Genomic DNA, 21984 nt, shown 5'->3' with positions numbered 1-21984 from the left:
ACACAAAAAACATTTACAAAATACCACAGAGAAACTAACACTTTAAAGGCATATAATCTCCTAGAAATCGAAAGTATTTTAACCATCACTCAAAGTTAAAAAATCAAATTAGTATTTGAGGACAACTTTCAGGGCAGTTACTAACCAGGACTTTGAATAAGTTAGTTAACTTACCTGGTCTGTAGCTCCTCCTATGCATATTATTACCGGGGTTGACTAGAACAATGGCATTTATTTCCTGCTCCACTAAGATGTCTTAATACTACTGCAAGGTAGGCTCCATTTTTCCCTGAGTAAATATGATTTATACTGGTTCCACAGAATTTAAAAAGTGGCATTTTCCAATCTTTTGGAAAAAAAATTAAGAGCCAAAGGATATCTGCTAAGTACCCTCTGGTCTCCAAATTCTGAAACAAATATTGTTTATTTCATCTGACTATTTAGATAAATATGCAACATTTACATGATCAAAAATTTAAGTTCCCACATATATCTGAATTTTTTCAGGGGCCTGTCGCTTTACAAATTTTACCAGTTATGTAAACCCTATTTTTCTAAAGAATATCATTAAAGAGTTATTCTTGAAGAGCTCAAAAACTTACATCAGTGATGACATAAACCTGTCGATAAAAGTGGCTACCTACAGAAGTCCATCTCCATGAAGTGTAGAAGACACCTCTCCTAATCTGACACACATAGGTTTTAAAAAGCTCCATAGCTCTTCGCTTTCTCCAGAGAACTCTTAATTTAAAAGATTAAAAAGAAATAGTGTAATACTTTGCTATTTTTATGTTAACAGTCCTATATAGGGAATAGAGGCCGCACAGGAGAGCAGTTGCTGAAAAGTTTGCCTGTCTGATGCAAATCACAGATCCAACACTTAATAGATACATAACCACCAGTAACTTCTTTGTGTATCAAGTTTTTACAAAATAGGAATAATAACAACACCTACTTCAAGGAGGTGTTGTGTGGATAAAATGAGTTAATATATAAATAATGCTTACAACAGGGCCCAGCCCACAGTAAATGTCATATAAGCATTTGTTGTAACCATAATGTTATTGATATTACTTATTTATAATAGTATCACATAAATATTTGATCTTGCTACTCTGTAAGTGTGGTCCTTATATAGAATAAGGTTCAAGACTGTCATCATGATCATCATCATCACCTTGAACTTGTTAGAAACTCAAAATCTTGGGTCCTAGGTCAGTTCTACTGAATCAGGATCTGCATTCCCAAGTGCTTTAGATTTTGAGAAACATGTGACACAAAACACATATACATAAATATGGTGACATATGTTATATAGTACTTCCTAAACTCTCAATTTCTACTGGATTCTTGCTTTCCTTTCTTCTATAAAACAAATTTCTCTGTTAACTGGAAGGAATCCCTTTACTTTATAAGTAGAGGAGTTTGTAAAGCAGCTAATATCTATTATCTGTATACTCAATGTAAGTTTGAATAGATACTGCTCTCTCTCACAATACATAACAACCTTAAAATTTTTGTATTTCAAAAGCAAACTGTACTAAGCTTAGGAGCATTAATCTTAAATGCTGGTCTCTTAAACTTTGTTGGTATTTTTAAACTTTCCAAGAATTCACTAACGTCAAAAGATTCCTCAATGATATAAAATTCACTGCCTTCCTGATATTTTCTAGTCTGATAGTATTGTTTCTCACTATTTTCACTAACATTCAGGAAAAAAAGGTGGCAGTCTCAATCGGAGGAATCATAACAGTATCATGGAAAAAACAGTAAGATAGCTACTACAGGGTAAACTTGTTTCTCGACTGCTGTCAGAACATTCTTCTGTAAATAATTTTACTAACATATATATAATACTTAGTAATGTAAATTTAAACATTTTATAAAGAGCACACTACCTGTAATTTCAACTTAAAATTCATTCCTAGTGGCAGAATTTCCCCACTCACTTTGAAGTGTGCAAAATGAAGCTCTTAATTCAAAAGAATACATAAAAATCTTTCTTCAAACTGTCAATTCAGATATATAACGATTCCTTCCAACAAGCAAAGGAGGGTGCTAGCCACTATGGGGGATAGAGGAGCTTAATACTAGCATTCATAGGACCTTAATACAAAGTAGAATACAATGAATAGCAGTAGAGAATCAGGAGGCTCAAAGCAGGGGCACACAGTGGTAAATTAGGAGAATGCATTTTTATAATTCCATACATAAAGAGTATTTGCTACATGTTAAAGCAAGTAAGAAATCATCTAAATTTAGCATCATTTTAAAAAAATATGTCCTCAGTTAATATAAAAAAAAGAGTTAGAAAAATCGGGATTTCTCTGAGTACAAAGTAGTGAAATTAAGTAACACCTTAACCTTGGCTCTCCCCAATACCATTTCTCTTCCAATCCTTTCAAACATTCAATTTCTTAGGCTCCTCCTATCCCGCGGTTGCCATCTTCCTGAATCTCTAATATTCTCTATTCCCTTCATTATCCCCCCAAATCTCTTTCTCTTTGGGGATTCCTCTAATCATATTCCAGTCGCTCTTCCAAATCATATTCTTAAAGGTTTGTACCCCTAGCTCAGACAGAGCTTTCCTCCTGTCATCACCCTAAGTTACTTCAATATTCATTTTAATAGTTGTTTCTTTCAACAACTTAAAAAGTTAGAAAATAAGGACAAGATGGCAGGAGAACAAAAGATATGTAGCAATGAAGCACTTAAGATGGCATGTCTACTAAATCTTTCACTCCATCTTCACTTCAGTCAGTATCTTTTGGAAAACAAAAAACCAATAGCTCCCACCACCCAACAGGATAAAACCCAAATTCCCTATAATGTCTTTCTAAAACCTAATCCAGCCTACTTTACCACTCTCATTCCCCCAAAATTATCTGAAACCTTTTATAGTCCATCTACACTGATATTCCCTGACTATGCTCATGCTTACCTGCCTTTTTTATTTATGCCATTTTTTGGACTATCTTTTCACTCTGTTCGTATGATGAACCTTTAATAATTCTTTAAGGCTCATCAACAGTGGAGGCTCTTTCTACTTTGCCCTGAATTCCTCAAGCAAAATAATTCTCCTTCAAATCTGATTACCTCACTAAAACTGGAAGATTCTTGCTGACAGGCATAGTGTCTTAATTATTTTTTGGTAGATGAAACACAAGAGACTCAGTATCTGTGGGCTTCTGAAATGAATCTGTCTTTGCAAACAATCTTATTCCTGAGTGTTTCTATCAATGTCCTTTTATAATTCACTGCAATTATTATTCTTATATTTTGTACTTAAATGTCATTAAAATAAAAACCACTACACTTATTCACATTTGCCTAGAAAGAAAGGAAAAGAACTAAAAAAGCTTTATTATAAATGCTAAGTCTATTAAGTAATTGGCTTAACAAAACAGTCCAAAGCTTACCAACAATACAAACTTCATTTCCACATGCAATTAGTACCCTCATAGAAACACTTTAATTTACTGGTGAATAAACATAACATTTAAAATCCTGGCTCTTCTCTTTCTCCTTTCAAAAATGGGGAGAAAAATCAATATACTAAAGAAAAGTTTATATAGAGACATCATTTTCAGCAAATGAAACCCTATATACAAAAAATAAATAATAAGGTATTATAAAAGATTTTTCAGTTTACCACACATACAAAAAACTCCAAAAAACCTCAAACGAGAAAGCCATTTAAAATTTCAAACTATTCTTCAAAGCTTCAGTTTCTCTACCTGTAAAACAAAGTGCTTAGAACTGATCAGATTACTAGGCACAGATTCAAGTGCTTAAGTTCCCCAAAGGCAGGGACTTTTCATATAATGCAAATGCTTATTATTAGACCACTGCTTGGTACATAAGAGGTCCTTAATAGGGAGTTTTCTAAATGAATGAAAAAAGTCAGCAGGATCAAGCTCCCTTATTCTGCCTTCCATTCAAAGTAAGAGAATATTTGAAGAACAGGATATATGGATATAAAGACTTCATTTTTTTTCATTGTGTGGATATAAATCCACTTATTCAACAGTCTATTAGTGAACATTTATATAGTTTTCAGCCTTTTTTAGCATTTAAACAATACTACAGTAAATATTAGTACAAACACTTTTTATACACATATTTAAATGTATCTATAGAATGGATTCTTCTTTTTTTTTAATCTTTCAAGTTTTTACTTAAATTCCAGTTATTTAACACATATAGTGTAGTATTAGTTTCAGTTGAATTTAGTGATTCATCACTTACATATCACACTTACAAATAACATAATTCATCACTTACATATAAAAGAAATACTTTTAAAAATCACTGAAATCAATGTTCTTTTTATTAAGAAGAAGCTGTTTCTGGTACAGCTAAAGTCAGCATCGTTTTTGCTCAAACTTTCAAAGTACAAAAATTAGCTCATTTATGAGGCTACTATAGTATTATTCAATTACTAAAGAGAAATAATTTGGGTGAGAAAAGAAAATTAAGCATAAGGCGAATCTAAGAAACCTATTAAGCATCACAAAATTGGAATAAAGTTCTTTCCATATTAAAACCAAAGAAAGTTTCTCTCCCGATTTTAAGAAACAATTAAAAATGGAAATGTTTTTATGCTAAATACGTTTTATGGCACAGAAAAGGACAACAGTAAACTTTAAAACTATTAATATTCCTAAGTCTTAAAAAAATAAAATTTTCAGAATACATAATCATTATATAACTTTAAAGCCCATTTAGGATGACAAAATCAATCCCAATTATAAATTAGTAATTTGAAGTCCAGAGAAGTCTAGTAATTTGTTCATGACTGTTAGTAGCAGAATTAAGCCTAAAGCCCAGTTTTTCCTACTTTCTACCCAGTACTTTTTCCACTACAGCTACTTCTAAATTTTTTCATATTATTAAACATGAAGTGTTCAACAGTGGATACAAGAAGCAAAAGCAAGTCTTCAGTTACTTCACTATGAGCTTAAACACTTTCCGTCAAGTTTAAATCCCAAACAGGTATCTTTTAAAAGATGACTCCAAAAAAATCAACAAGACCCTTAAATATCTTACAATTTTGTCAGTTACACCTCAATAAAGCCAAAGGGTGGGAGATGGTTCCACCCTTACCTAACCCTACCCACAAGTAACAGAATTGATTAGCACTATGTTTAATTTTAAAATTGTCTTTAGCCATTAAACATACACACAAACACACAGAGTTAAAATGGTTACAAAAACCACAACTCTGCTAAAGAAATGTTGACATCATTTTATAACTTAAAGTTAGAGCTTGATCCGGTCATTTTTCAGTTTCCACTGCAATCCTTAAATCTACCTAAAATGTTTTAAATCCTCAGGATTAAATTCCTTGTTTCTCTTTTCTGTGTAACTTCATCTATACGCTCATGATTCCCAAATTTACATTTCCACTTCAAATTTCTCAGAGAACTAGATTTGCATATTCAATTTCACTGGCAGCTTAAAATCAACCTGTTCAAAGGGAGTTCCTTTCTCTACCTCATCCGTATATTAAGAAAATGGAAAACACCCTATTGCCCAAGAACCAAACCTAGTCCTCTTGAATTCTTTCCTCTTCCTCATTCCCTACAACCAATCTATTAAGAAGTAACAATCTTTCTACATTCAAAGTATCCTGAATCTGTAATCTTCTATCCCCACTCTCACTACACTGGTATAAATCACCACTACTGCTCACTCACCTGTATTACTGGATTATTCCTTCCTACTCCCCTCACTTCAACTCTTGGGCCCCCTAATTTATGCATCACACAACAACCCAAGTAATATTTTAAAAATCTGTATCAGATCATGTCACTGTCTTATTTAAAATTCTTGAATGGCTTCCTAATGTACATGTAATTAAGTATGAAGCCCTTATACCAGGGCTTCAATGCCTCTCTTTCCAAACCTCATCTTGGTCCCATTTTTCCCCACTGACAATACTTAATTCCCCATTCACAACAGGCTTTGTTTTTAATTTCTCTATTCCAGAGATTGGCAAAGGATGGTCTGCTGTCTTTTTAAAATAAAGTTGTACTGGAAAACCGCCATATTCATTCATTACAAATAGTCCATTGCTCCTCTGGTGCTAAAAGAGGAGAGTGTTGAGGAACTACCAACAGAATCTATGGCTCAGGAAACTAAAAATACTGACTATCTGGTCCTGCAAAGAAAAAACATTCTACAGCCGTCCCCTTTGCCTGGAACACTCCTCATGAGCACCTTCTCACTTTTCAAGTTCCCTCTTACTCAAAGAGTCATTTCTTGAATATACAGTTTTCCTCTATCACTGTATCCTGTTTTCTTCAACATGTTTTATAACTAAACATTTATTTACTCGTTTAACTGTTCTATGACTGCAGGGATCAAATGCATTCCAACATATTTTTTATACCTAAGTCAGAGGCTGGCAAATAACATACTTCTGGATGTTGAATTATGTAATAATAAGTCTTACATGGGTACTTTTGAGGCTTTGACAAAATAATCTATAATTTAAAAATCCTTAAAACTGGAAAGAACTTTTTCTCCAGTAAAACCATGCTTTTAAAGTTATTTAGAAACAAAAGTTAAAGATAACCCTGTCAATTCTGAAATGTTTTCACATTTACCAAAATGAGATTTTTTTTCTTATGGAAAGGCACAAAGGCCATATAATACTCCAAGTTTTGCTTTGTGGTTTAGAGAAATTCACTGAATTCCTCTGGGTCTCAGTTTCCTCAAAGGGAACATTCTTGTAGAGATCGGAAGAATATACTACCAAGTTAAAAGAAAAGCATTTAGCTTTTCTATGGCTGCTTCAATTTTGTGAACTTACTTCTAAAGCCAACAATTAGCTACCCTAATCTCAGTAAAGTTCCTCCATTCATCCACCCTGATAGTTTGTGCCACGCTGTTTTATCAAAGATGCTGCTCAGATATTTACTATTCTCATCTTGCAACCAGGATATCAGCAACAAACTCTGAGTAAAAATTATATTTCATTTGAATCTTTCAACATGAAAAAATAGGTCCTGGCTGCCTATATACCACAGCACTAAAATGTTCACTTCAGTAGAAAGTAACTTTGCTTTAAAAAAAAAAAAAAAGTATTATTGCTTACATAGTTGCAAAGTGCTAAAAGCATAATGAACAAAGAAAACCAACAAACAAACAAAAAACCCAACCTGACTAGACCACACATAAGGTTTTCAGAACCACAAAAAGGAATACATTCTGGGAGACTGAATACGGTTCCTTTCATACCAAAGACCCTGAACCTGAACCAATTTCTCACCTTCTAGTCAGAAAGTGCACCGTATAAACAGGTAATATCAATTTTTATGCAAACTGTGCTTCTGCACATTTGGTAGGAAAAAAAGACACTTCCTACATCAGAGCACATTTAGGCTATTACATAATGGCTCTGCCTATCAGTTAACAAACTTCTTTGTCCCATTCATATAGTAGTACTGTATTTGTATGGTTACTAAATGTTTTCATAAGACTAAGAATGAAATAAGATCTATGAAGAACACAAAAATGAAAGCAGACACTAGCAGAGGTTAAAAGATTTAATTCAACTGAAATAATAAAATTAATCATTAGATACACTGGTATTGGTATATTTCCTGGCCAGAAATTGACTAGTTTAAACTGGTCAAATGTTTTGTGAAAGAAACAAAAAATTAAAAAACTTTTTCAGATGCTGGTGATGTATGACTAATGCCTATGCAACAGAAATAAAAAGAATTTAGTGTATACAATTTCTTTAGCACAATTAACTTGAATATATGTTCTCTGGAACATATTATAAGGAATTGCCTATATTTTGAAATAATAACAGCTAACCTGAGATATGGGATCACTTTAAGCAACTCACAAGTATGCCGAAGCTTTTACAGTTATAGAATTATTGGTCACATGACTTCAATTTCTACCTAACCATATTTCGGAGTCCAAAAAAATCACTTATACACTGACTTCCCACTCTGGTCTCCTCTCTTCTCCTCACTTTTTGGGTTAGCCAGCTCTCAATACAGCATGTAACTACAGATGTTTTTTTATGCATCTATGCCCAAGCTGCAAAGCAAATTCTTCAAAACAAACAAAAAAGACAAATCACACATTCAGGCCAACTCCTATTGGGCTATCTTTTTCCTCACTTGCCAATTCCTTAGTATATTCCCAAGAAGGGCTACTCCAAGTCTCTTCATCTCATCTTCAGAAGATGCATGGCTTAATTATTAGATTTGTAATAGTTTCAGAACTAAAGAATCTCAGGAGATATTACTACTAGCTCCTTCATTTTAATTATAAATAAACCAAGAACTAGAATTAAAGGACTACAGCTTTACAAACACTGAGCCAATTTACTCAAAGCCTCTCCTACACCCTCAGTTTCATTGAGTTTATTGCAACTTGATCCATTCATTATGCCTCAGGAGTAGATCTACAGAGGAGTCAAGGACTTAGCCTGAAACCACACTGCCTGTACTGTTCCAGCTAGGCCGCTTACTATGTGCATCTCAGCAAATCACTAATTCTCTGTGCCTTGGTTTCTCCACTTACAGAGAGAACAGTCATATCCTGCTCATTAGGTTGTGACCACTAACAGAGGTAAAAGCACTGGAACTGAACCTAGCACATACAAATGCTAAATAAGAGTAAGTTATGACCACTACCACCATTCAATATGGGACTGCTGCTAAAACCTTTGCTTCTCTGTTCTCAAATCCGTACTCTCTCCATAACCAAGAACTCAGCTGCTTCAATCATCTCCCCTTCAAGAGCTTTAAGCAAAACTCTTGCACTCTACATTTCTTCTTCCTTTTGATGCCAAGTTTCTTTATTTAGTCATCTTCATTTCCCACACCTACGTACCATAACTCGCTTTTGAAAATTCGTCCTCTGGCTCTAGGATTTTTTTTCTCTGAAATCCAATACTTCTTCCTCGGAGTACATGCTACCAAACATCCAATCTTCATCTTCAGTTTAAGTTTCTGCTCAAGCTCAAAATCTATCTCTAAACACATGGTATTTCTAGCTGAGCATTTTATGATGATCTCACACTCAATTTCCCTCATATAAAATAATATCTAAGGTATCTTCCAACTATAAAAATATCCAATCTTACCTAAAACCGTATCTCTCACACCCTCTATCCAATCATGTCTAGCCTATTACTTTACTCAAAATTTCCAGCAAACATCCAGCAAACACCCAATTCTACATTTATACCATTTTCATCTTAATCTTCTTAAAATATTCTGTCACATTATCTTCCACTTAAAAACCTCCAATAAACCTCCACTGTTAAGCCCAAATTCCTTAGCTTGGCATTCAAGTTTTTCCTCCAATCTCTTCCCAAACCACTATATTAGAATGCACTAATCCCCATAAATTCTTATATACCTCAATCAAACTCCATTTACCACCTAAGCGTATCCAACTTATTTCTGTATAATCACATGACATCTGCCATCCTGGAATGCCTTCCACACTATTCACTTATATCCCAAATGTCTCATGGCTTGGTTCAATTTGATACTTTCCCATTTAATCTTACAGCCCCAGATAATTTCTCCCTCATTTGAATTCCTAAGCCATTTATTGCCTACTGATTTCATTTGCCACTTAATTATATAATGCCTCACACTGTTATCTAAATGCCTGCATCATCTCTCAGATCACAGTACAAATAAGGGATACCAAATCTTTGTACCCACTGTATATTCCTAGAAAGCTGTGCACAGTAGGCACTAAAGAAACTGTTGGTTGCATAAAGAACATAATCACCTTGCTTCATGAGATACTAGGTACCTCCTCATGTAATCCCATGTAAGAGAAAGAAATTATGGAAGGAATAGTAGAAATAGAAAGTAACTATTTTATAACCACCACAGTAATAATGATTCATGCAAGAATCATCAATGGGTGCTAGAACCATCACATAAAAGTTTCTTGGGGAAAAGGATATTTATACAGTCTCAAAATATATCTGAACAAATTACTTATGAATTACAAAGGGAAAAAAGGTACCTTCACAGTGGAGAAATCTGGCGGACACCAAGTGATCAAAGTTAACATCACCAATAATGGGATAAACTGACATCATGTGCCTCCTGATGTGATGCACTGAGGACACAACATCACTTATGTATTATTCCTGCCAAAAATGCATAACCTGAAACTAGTCATCAGGAAACAATCAGACAAACCAAAAACCGAGGGACAATCTACAAAACTGACCCATACTCTTGAAAAATGTCAATGTGCTGAAAGACAAGAAGCTCTGGAGCTGAGTGTGTGATCCTGGATTGGATCCTGGATCAGAAAACAAACTGCTATAGAGGACATCACTGTTACACAGGACAACTGATGAATCTGAATATGGACTATATTAGATAACAGTATTATATTAATGTTAAACTGCCTGATTTCAAACATTAGTCTTCAGTTAAGTGAGATAATTTCCTTGTTTTTAGGAGAAACATCCCAAAGCATTTGAGGGTAAATGAATTTAAAATTTATTCTCTGATTCTTCAGCAATAATAGTAATATCAATAATAGTAATAATAACAAGTGTCAATAGAAAGATTAGCAAAAATGTGGCAAAATGTTAACTGGTGTATCTACAATACAAGAGATCATTGTACTATTTGGTACAACTTTTCCCATTTTTTTGTTTCTAAATTTTTAAAAAATGAACCCTAATACCACACAAAAACTTTGAGAAGTTTTTATTTACCTATGGTAATTTTCTATTTTATCTGACAATCTTAAAGCAAGACATACTTGCAATAGAAGAATTTGTTCTACATAAATATTTTAAAAAGTAAAAATATCTTTTTAGCACCAAAGAAATATTTATAATTTTAATAGCCCAACACTAATTTACTTTAAAAAACAATTCACATTTACTATAAAACTCAGCTAAAATAATGTCAATTTCAACTGGTGTAAAGTCTTAGTATTTTTTTAAACAATGTTGTTTTATTACACAGAGAAAGTAGAGAAAGATAAAATGGACTGACTGGTTAAGCATTTTAAGGAAAAAATAATGATCTCTAAAATTCATATATTAATAAACAAGTATTCGTAAACTAATGAAAGTCTGTTTCCTTAATTATGATTACAGAGAATGTATTTATTGTAAATCACAAACTTCACCTTCCCTCAATGATCAAAAATTGTGATTTAGCTGATCATAAGTTTTGAGTGAGGTTTTATACTACATTATAATACAACTATTAATTGATTACTATATATTTCTATAGGCTTCCTGGAGCCCTTAAAACTAGTATTTCTAGTCAAAGTACAATATAGTATATAAAGGATTTTCTAGATTCCATATAATTAGCAATAGTCCTTTTAAAGTTGGATACCTTATTTATGAGATGTTCGGTAACAACTTCTCTTAGTCCAGTGTAGAGCTTTTCTCCATGTTTATGCAAAACCATTGTATAAGCATTTCTATAGAGCTCCTCAAAACTAAGACCACTGTTATTCTTACGCTGGATTTCTTGAATTGCATTTTTCAGAAGGTCCCAAATGCTGTTTACATATTTTTCATCCATGGTCATCTGTAATATCCAAAAGAGAAAAAGAGACAAAAAGAAACACCAATGGTTGAAAATCTGTGTTTGTCCATATAGTAATTATCTTATTATATGCCTAAGATTATAAATCTGTATGACTTATAAGACTTCTTGTTTTAACAATAATAAAGGGGTACATTTAAGATTTTTTAGAGATGACAGAGCAATTTTTTAAAAATACTTTAAGACCGCCTTCCTTTCTTATATGCATTAAACCCCTCCAATTTAAATGAAATCATAATCCCTGATGTTAATACTTGCTTTATTTAGCCAAAAGTGTAAAGCACACTTTTCCTTAGTTTATTTAGTAGAACACAAGCTCAGAGAGCTACTGAGACAGAAAGAGTTCCATGATTTTAAAAATAATACAGGGGGTGCCTGGGTGTCTCACTTCGTTAAGCTTCAGACTCTTGGTTTGGGCTCAGGTCGTGATCGCAGGATAGTGAGATAGAGCCCCACAATGGGCTCCACATTCAGCGCAGTCTTAAGTTTCTCTCTCCTGCTCACTCTGCTCCCTCTGCCCCATCCCGGTCCTCCCTGCATGCACTCTTTCTAAAATAAATCTTAGGGAAAAAAAAAATTGAGGACATGAACACTATCTTCTTCTCCTGAAGATTTACAGAGCTCCTTAGCAAATTAAAGATTGGAAGAAGAACTGCAGTTAAAAACAAAACAAACAATCCTCCCACACACACTTTCTGTTTAACCTAGCATTCTTATTTTCTTCCTTTCCCAGGAAGAAATATACCTATGAATCACTTTCCCCTCTCCAGACCGAAATACTTGCTATTCTAAACCCCATCTACCCACCTACTCTTCACATGCACCACGTGGAAATCAAAGTAAATGAATAACATATATACGCCAATATTCAACATGTCTCAGTTTAAATTCATTATCACTAACCACCAAGTAGGCCCTGGGTGCAACCCCATAATCCTACATTCTAGACTACTGACTATCTTCCTAGATGATTTTACACCATTTCCTCCCAAACTCACTCTTGGATAATGACCTGCTTCCTGTTCCATTGAGAAAACAGAAACGACCTGAAGACATACTGTACAAACCCCAACCATATCCAGCAATCCATATGATTATGTATCAATATTACTACTCTACTGTTCTTGAGCTCAAAGTACAAAGTTATTATACTCAAATTATAAACAGGGACCATAAACATAGGCATCATCGAGGACTTACTAGAAATGCAGAATTTCAGGCTCCACCCCATGCCTACAGAACTATAATCTGCATTGTGACCCCAAGTGATACCTATACAGAATGAAGTTTAGTTCCATCCCAACTCATCTTTTCAAGGACCTCCCTTTATCAATCTCCCTTCTTAGCATCATCAGATTCTTTCCTCTCTGCTAGACAATTTCTATACACATTCAAAATCATCAATTTCCCATCTTAAAAACAAATGCTCACAAACCCACCATTTCTCCAGTACCATCCAAGCCTGTGTTTTCCATTTACAGCAAAATCACAAGACTTGAGACATTTCTACATTCACTGTCTCCAAGTCTCATTTTTCTCATTATATCTTGAATCTATTCCAGTAAGTCTTTCATCTCTACTGTTTCAATGAAATTACCCAAGGAGGTCACCAGTGACTTCCATCCTGCAAAATCTAAATGGCTAGAGTCTTAGTTCTCATCATTCTTGACCTATCTGGCAGCAACTGAAAGAGCTGATCACTCCTACTCCTCACTTGCCTTCCAAGCACTACAATCTTGTGTTTTTCTTCCCATTCCTCTAGTTTCTATTTGTCAGTCTGCTTACTAGTTCTTTCCCTCCCAGCAGCCTCCAAACTTGAACTTCTTTGTCTAGCCACAACTCAGTTTTCAGGTGAAGCTCATTTCATCTATGCTCATGGCTTAAGTTAACATCAATATTTATATATTGTGTTTGGCCCTCTCCCCTTGATACCAGAGTCCTATATTCAGCCATATTTTTAACTGAATATCTACTAGCATCTCAAACTTACAGAAATCCTAATCCTTGCCCTTAATTCTGCTTTCCCAGCAGTCTTCTCTGACAAGCGAATGTCCACTCTATCCTTCCAGTTGCTAAGGCCAAAAAAAAAAAGCTTGTAATCCCTCAACTTGATTCTAATCCAATAGGAAATTCTTTTGTCTCTACATCCAAAATGTACCTAGAATCTAACTCCTACTCACCCTTTCCACTACTACTAGCCTTGTCGAAAACACCATCATCTCTCAAGGTATTCCAAAAGCTCCCTAACTGGTCTGCTCCTAACCCACTATCAAAGAGCAACCAGTGACCTTCTAAAAACATAAATCATGTCACTCTTTTGCTCACAACCCTCAAGTGACTTTTCATCTCTCTTGAAGTTAAGTCAAAGTACTTATACAAACTACAGAACATTATTTGGATCTGATAATCTGACTTCATCTATTCTTCCTCCTTGCTCCCTGCTCTAGCCACAGCAGACTCTCTTTGCCATTCTTTGGAATATGTCAAACAGATTTTTGCTTCAAGATGTTTGTATTTGCTACTCTCTCTCTCTAATGTTCTTCCCTCAGGTATCTGCATGGCTCATTCACTTTATCAACCTCAAAATTCTTGTTCAACCATCACCATAAAATGAAGCTTTAGGGGCGCCTGGGTGGCTCAGTGGGTTAAGCCACTGCCTTCGGCTCAGGTCATGATCTCAGGGTCCTGGGATCGAGTCCCGCATCGGGTTCTCTGCTCAGCAGGGAGCCTGCTTCCCTCTCTCTCTCTCTCTACCTGCCTCTCCATCTACTTGTGATCTCTTTCTGTCAAATAAATAAATAAAATCTTTAAAAAAAAAATGAAGCTTTAATTTCATACTCCATTTAAAATAGCAGTCTCCTCTTACTAGTCACCCCCAAATTCCAACCCCACAGTCATTTTTTTTTCCTTATTTCTTTTCCCACCTCCCTCCTCCCATTCAATGTCCACTGCATGAAGGCAGCAATTTTTTTCACTGAGGAATCCCTCAGCCACTGAAGTAATACATGGCATACAACAAACATTCATACTTGCTGATGAAATGATGTCCTGCTAATCTTTGACTAAGGAGCTGTTATTATACCATGTACTGCACTCACAACCTGGGAAACATGGCAACAATTATTCATCAGCTTCACACCTATTTCTGACTTGGATGGACAGAAATTACTGAGTGGAATCCTCTCTGAAGAGGTTAAGAAGAAACTTTTGGAGGTGATAAATATGTTTACTGCATAGATCATGGTGATGGCTTCACACTCTCTTCCAACTTACATTCGTTAAATATGTATGGTTTTTTGCATGTCAGTCACACCTCAACAAAGTCATTAATGGGGGGGAAAAAAAACCACACTCCCTCCAAGCTATGTTCAATGGGTATGAATGTGAAAGAGTAAGTAATTTAGATAACCCCAAAATAGTTCTTTCAGTTACTCTAGCAGTAAAATATCAGTTCAACCCTCAATCATAGAGGATTCTTAAGCAAACGACTCCAACAGAGCCTTATTATTCTAATCTTTTCTGAAGTGCTTAAAAGGAATTCTGTAAAAACAAAACAAAACAAAACAAACAAAAAAAACCAACCTTTTTATTACTTTAATCTTATTCAAATCCCAGGTCTAGTAAATACTATTTTGAAAAGGCCTTAAGAGAATTTACCACTAGATCGAAACTACTCTTTTTTAATCAGATATCCTGATACACAGAATGCCATCCTTATAAAATAGTTTAATAAGATGTAGTTGTTCATAACTTTTCACAATAAAAGATACAAGTCCATATGACAATCATGGCCTCAAGTACTCTATACACTGAGGTTATAAAAAAGCTGACTAAGACACCATCTCTAAACATTAAATAATGAACACATAAAGCAGAACATTCAGAAAAATTCCAGAGGAAGACCAAAGTTAATGTTGACTCTAAACTCCAGAGGTAACCATACTGCGAATAGCTGAGCAAAACTGCAAATGATCTTTTCAGGCTCTGTATGATAAGACCACATGAAAGCTAGAAAATGTACAAAAAGGTCGCTATCTGTAACAAATTACTAAATTTTCTATTAGAAATTAAAGAACTTAAAACACATAAACCAAGAGACTTTGAATATTGTAGAAATGCCCTTACATTATAATAAATCATTTCTCACATATATAAACCAAGAGTTGTTTTATAATCCAAGATTTCTACATAGTACTTTCCTCAGTATTCATGCTTTATAGACAGAGCAGAGATGGAGTCACAGGACAACAATGTTTAGGTATAAAAATTTTCAAGTAAATGAAAAAATGGACCCAGAGACATTAAACTACTGACTCCAAATCTCAGAGATTAGAATTTATATATCCCCAGATCTAGTCCAATCCTCTGGACTCATGTTACATTTCACTGTGCTAATCCAGGATACCATATCACAGCGTGACTGATTATCCTGGTAAACACAGTGTGGTATATCAGTAAAGAATATAAGTTCTGCTGTCCAAAAGGCCTGAGTTGGTATCATGGCTTTGCTAAATTAACAGGCCATGTGACCTTGGGCAAGTTACTTTACTCTTCAAAATCTTTTATTTCCTTGCTTATAAAGTAGGTTTAACAACAGTATCTACCTCAGGCACTACCCTGAAGATTAAATAACAATGTCAGTAGAATTTAACCCAGCTCAGGGTACAGCACAATCCCTCACAGTTGACTAAATAAAATATCCAATAATAGAATCTCCAAACTGCCAACTATGGGCATCAACTGTCAGAAAAAAAAACAATAAAATAACTTTTCAAGCTTAATAAACAAACAGATAGGAACTAAAACAAAAGTACCTGAAAAGTACAAGTATGCACACAAGTCAGTATAGTGTAGCCTTCTTTTGGAAACACTATTCCCTACTTTCTATCTCCTATTTTTCGGTGCCATTTAAAACATTTTATTCCCCAGAGCTCTGTCCTGACTCTTTTCACTCTACTCTGGGCTACTATGCATTGCCATCCATTATCATGGTTACAATGACTACCCTCACATAGAAAATTCTAAAATTTACAAGACACCAGATTAGTAAGGGATTCTGGAGCCTCCTGAAACTGTACACAAAATTTTACAAATATAATGTGCGTATTTCTTTTTCCTGGATGATGAGTCCTGAGCTCTTATCACATTTCCAATGAATTTTGGTCCACATCTCAAAGAATAAACTACTAGCTTATATATTAATTGCTCCCTAATCTCTACTACCAGCCCAGACAGTCCTCCAAAGTCTAAAACTACCATTTTCAACTGCCTGCTGGACATCTCAAGCCAAATGTTCTAGACATAGATCAAACTTATCAGATCCAAATCCCTGTTAACTGAACCCCAAACACACACATATCTTCCTTTTGTATTCTTTAATTCACAAGCCACTTAGTTATAAATGCTAAAAGCCAAGGCTTAACTTTTCTTCTCTCATCCTCTTTCATTCAATCATAAAGTGCAGCCAACAGAGGACCCCAGATTATTTCTCAAGTATGTTCCCATTCTTTCATCCTGCATACTATTCTAAAACCTGCACCTAGATCACCATGTCAGCCTTCCAACTATTATAAACTCGAATAACCTCTTAGAATCTACCTTCTTCAGAATCACCATTTAAAAAATAAACCTGTTCAAAACCTAACTCTCATTAACTACAGAGGTGGAAGGATGTACTTTAAAACTATTCAAAATCTAGTCTATGTCTACTTCTCTAACTTCACTACTTTCACTCATCACTACCTATCTTACATTTATTCCTTAACAACATTAAATCAATAGTTATTCTAATCCAATGACACACCTCCAGCTCATTCACCACCCTCCCTTGTCTTCTTAAAGGCCCCCTCCTCTGCCTCTTCTTTATCCAATTCTTTATATAGCCTCTGAACACAGCTCATATATGTATATCACATATGTATCTTCCTTCCCTGACCACCTCAAGCAAAATGGACTCCCTCCTCAGCGCTTTCCTAACACTCAGGTCGTATCTATCCTACGCTTCATACTGATTCATAAACAGCTGTGCATCTTTTTCCTCCACTAGACTAAGAGATACTAAAAGGGCTATGCATTTTTCTTTAATGTCACTTAGATGGCCATAAACAAATGTCCAGTGAATGAATATTGCTTTACCTATATTATACTAATGCAAGTTTGAGCATTTAAATTAGTAAGCACAAAGATACGGAAAAAAAATTTAATGTAATTAAATTTAAGCAATTAATAAATTAATGTAATTCTAAAATAATAAAATGTCCTTTTCAAATAAAATATAGTAATGTACAAGCAACAAACTCTTAAATTTCATTTATCAAGCAGTGTTTTCAGATTCTCCTATGCATTTAACTGCTTAGTCACTGATTTTATTAATAAATTGTTAACTAGGAGAAAAATCATATCCAGAAAAGGCCCCCCAGGACAGGATCCATAAACTACAATCTTTCCCTAACTCAAGCAAGTCTAAAAACAATATGTGAAAGGAAATGGACTTTAAGTGCAGATTCTTACATATGCATGCCTTGGTCTTGGCATCAAATGAACATGTCAGTAACAATGGCAAAATAATTATGTTACTGATGAACTTTAAATTCTCACTCATCTTGGTAAGGAATACAACATTAATGATCAATGAAAGTTAAAAGGGCTAAATGAACTCTAATGTCATCAATATGTTAACCATAAAAACATCAGTCCATACTTCACTCAGAGTCACAAAACTTAAAAGCCTTGAGACTGTGTATTTTTTAAAATAGAGTTAAAACGTACTTTAAAATAATATTCTAAATTATTCAAACAGGATTTTAAACTCATTGATGAAACTGATTTCCTTAGGTTCCATTAATTGCAAAAACACTCAGGAAGGAATTTTGTTAATGCTGCAACAAAAGCAATAACATAATAAAATGCACACACACACAAACGTTTAATGTTGGCAAATTATTAAGCATATACAGTATTCTGCTCCAACAAGTTTAAGTTATAAAGTGATCAGCAGGGAAAGTAAACTCATTCAGCAAGAAAAGAAACAAAAGCTCTTTTAAAGAAAAGGTATAATTAAGCATTAAGTGCTTATGGTTTAATGAGACTTTTAAAAACCAAAACAAAACTTTGATTTTTAAAAATGACCTCCACCCCCTTTTGCCTCTTCTTAATCCAGGATTACAATATCCTCATTAGTAAGTATCAATAACAAAAACAACCCTAACAATCTGTATTTTTTTTTCAAAACATTTTTGATTATTCATCTACATTATTTCAAATTACGTAAAAACCTTCAAAATGCCTAAATCTGGGGGCAACTGGGTGGCTCAGTTGGTTAAGTGGCTGCCTTCAGCTCAGGTCATGATAAGGGTCCTGGGATCTAGTTCCAATTTGGGCTCCCTGCTTAGCGGGGAGCCTGCTTCTCCTTCTGCCTGCTGCCCAGCCTTGCTTGTGTGCGCACTGACTCTCTCTGACAAATAAATAAAATCTTAAAAAAAAAAAAAAAAAAAAGTGTGAATTTGGAAGGATATCAGTCTGTTATATACTTACACATCTTGTAGGATCTGTAATAAGAGTTGGAGAGGACTACAGCATGAGCCAATTAAAACTAAAACGAAGAGAACTGTATTCTTTACATCCACTATATACAAAGCACAAGAAGTCTTTAGTTCCCTGTGAATAATTTGACAAGAAATTTAGAACAGGGTGGGTGGGGAAAAGGGTGAAAATTTGAAATTCCAGGCAATTCAGAATGACACAGCTAGAAAAAAATAAACAAGGAAAAATGCCTGATCATAATTTTGAGCTTCAGCCTCAAAAAAGTTGCTCTGGTACAAATATCTGAGGAATGGCAGTATTCAAGTCAGATACGACTAAGCCATAAATTATGTAAGGACGCTCCCTCCCAGGTTATAAGCACTTCAGAGCAATATAAAGTCTTCCTTTATTTTATTGTATCCTTTATACTACATGGCAAAATGCCTAAGTGACTTTCCAAAAATATGATTTGAACTTGGTCCAGTTATGGTTAATAATAATGATGAATCTTATTTGGTGACCAACAACTACACAATGACTTATAACATCTGCAAGCATCCCATTTATCCAACAGTTAATCTTTAAGCAACCTCAACCATCAAAAATCTAACCAAAGACCCAAGTGTTAAGGGAACAGTATAATGGGATATTCAGACTTCGCACAAGTTATTTAACTTTCCAGAATTTACTTGCTTCACATGTTTGTGGCAGAAGAAACAGGAGATGATCATGTACTATTGTGGCAATTAACAAAGTCTGTGAAAGCATCTGGCACACAGCACTTGTTCTATGCATTTGTTTTCTTTACTACACAAAACTGACACAGAGCCTTACTTATTTAATAACTTAACCTGAATGTAAAGTTGAGATTGATGTTTGCTTAATTGGCTTTTCTGTGGTTACAGTGGACATCAGATGGCCACAGAACTGTGCTGCTAAAAGTAATAAAACTGTTGTCAAAGAGCAGAGAGAAAGATTATCAATTAGAAAAGCACAGGAGCCTGGGATAATTCTGTGAATCACAAACAATCTGATCAACATTCATTTGGACTCTAATATCATTATGGAACAGTAACATTTATAATGAGAAAGCTGAACTATCAAAAGAAGGTTCAATTATAATCTGCATTTAAGTCCTCAGCATGAGTAGGCTGTTCAAAAATCAATTTGAAACATTTTTTTTCAAATACCAAAGATCAAACTTTCAGATTAACCTACTGAAGTCCATGTTAAGACACAACTGACTTGAGTACAATGTATTTCAATGACTTTTGCTTATATGAAAAAAGGTACGTGTAACATTTCATGGTCTGATGATAATCACAGTAAAATGCAATTTTAAGTACTGTCACTGAAGCAAGAAGTTTGTCACTGTCCTACTATTGGTGCTGTTTTTGCAAATGAAAAACTAAAGGCCACCAACTGGGCACCCTGAAACACATTTTATCCAGAGATATAATTAGAGACCTTCCCTATTAATAAAATCACTTCTAGTTTATATCTAAGTGCACATCTAAATCTCATGTTTCTATCCTACAATCTAAAAATTATTAATTTTAATCAAAAGTGACAATATTTTCTTCTCTTTAGGTAACTTGTTTATTATCGTTGTTGTTTTTGAAATGGGTAAACCCTGTTTTTCTAAAACTATGATAATGTGTAAAAAGCTATACAAATTTATCAGGTACCCCCAGTCCAAAGGGAGAGGGGGAAAAATGTGATAAAGTATAAATTACCAGTTAGCAAATGTGATATGACAAAAGCCCATCGTATGAAATTATTACAAAAATCTGGTATCAAATCTGCTCAAAATTTCTCCAAAACTACCAATTCACAAACAAAAAAGAATACACAAAAACATAGCTAATTTCCTACTGCTTCGTACTATTTAACCATCATCACTGAAATAAACCATTTATTTTAAAGAAAATTCTAAATCCAAAACATAGGTAGGTGACTTTTACAACACTACACAAAATGTTTTATGCCACAACAGAACACACCAGCATTCCATTCCTTGACTTATGCATAAGTATACCTATTTAAATGAAACTTTTAGAGTTGGAATGAGCCTAAGATAACCACAAATTACAATCTCATTTTAGGGGTGCCTGGGTGGCTCAGAGGGTTAAGCCTCTGCCTTCGGCTGGAGTCATGATCTCAGGATCCTGGAATCGAGCCCCACATCGGGCTCTCTGCTCAGCGGGGAGCCTGCTTCCCACACCCCTCTTTCTGCCTGCCTCTCTGCCTACTTGTGATCTCTGTCAAATAAGTAAATAAAATCTTAAAAAAGAAAAATCTCATTTTACACATGAGGAAACTGAGGCTAAGTGGCTTAACCAGGATCACACAGCTAATCAGAGCAATGAAGAAATCCAAGCGTCCTGAATGAAGTGTCCTTCTGCTAACCTCAGGTCAACTCAATGGGTGTTTAATATTAAGATGTCTTTTTATAGTTGTATAGGCTAATGTCACCACTGAATTATTATGGCTACAGGCATGTTTCAGTTCGGTCTAGAAAAAAGAGCCTTTAATTTAAATCAGGCTTCTAGTCCTGGTTCTCCGTAAATTCAAATCCTGAAAGTATCCCTTGGTAAATCATCCTCTGTAGACCTCCCTTTCTTCATCTATTACGTAAGACTGGAATAGTCTCTCAAAATCCTTCTTAGCTTTTAAAAATTAAAATATGAATACAAACAGGAGCAACCAAATTACTTGTTTATTTGGCTAGGGCTAGCATTCAGCAAAAAACCCCCACAAAAAAACTGCACACTTCTCTCATGTCTCATTTGCATATACCATAAAGTGAATTATTTTTAAGTGCCTGATTCTTGTGCTTCAGAATTCGTTTTACTGTTTAAACTATTTAATATGTTCTCAA

General features: G+C 34.6%; 1 protein-coding gene across 2 annotated transcripts in view; it reads right to left on the bottom strand.

The window, feature by feature from the left end:
- The window catches only part of CUL3 (cullin 3), a 90910-nt gene that overhangs the window by 58939 nt on the left and 9987 nt on the right, over positions 1–21984 (bottom strand). The window contains exon 2 of one of the 2 annotated variants that reach the window (XM_059167894.1): positions 11367–11564. In XM_059167894.1, the coding sequence (XP_059023877.1) occupies positions 11367–11564 (198 nt within the window). Of the gene's footprint in view, positions 1–10020; positions 10084–11366; positions 11565–21984 lie in introns of those variants that run through there. The other variant, XM_059167895.1, reaches the window with a different exon arrangement.

This window comes from Mustela lutreola, chromosome 3 (assembly GCF_030435805.1).
Source record: "Mustela lutreola isolate mMusLut2 chromosome 3, mMusLut2.pri, whole genome shotgun sequence".
In the NCBI taxonomy this organism is placed as follows: Eukaryota; Metazoa; Chordata; class Mammalia; order Carnivora; family Mustelidae; genus Mustela; species Mustela lutreola.
Note: the sequence above shows the minus strand (reverse complement) of the source record. Positions and strands in the feature narration are given on the sequence as shown.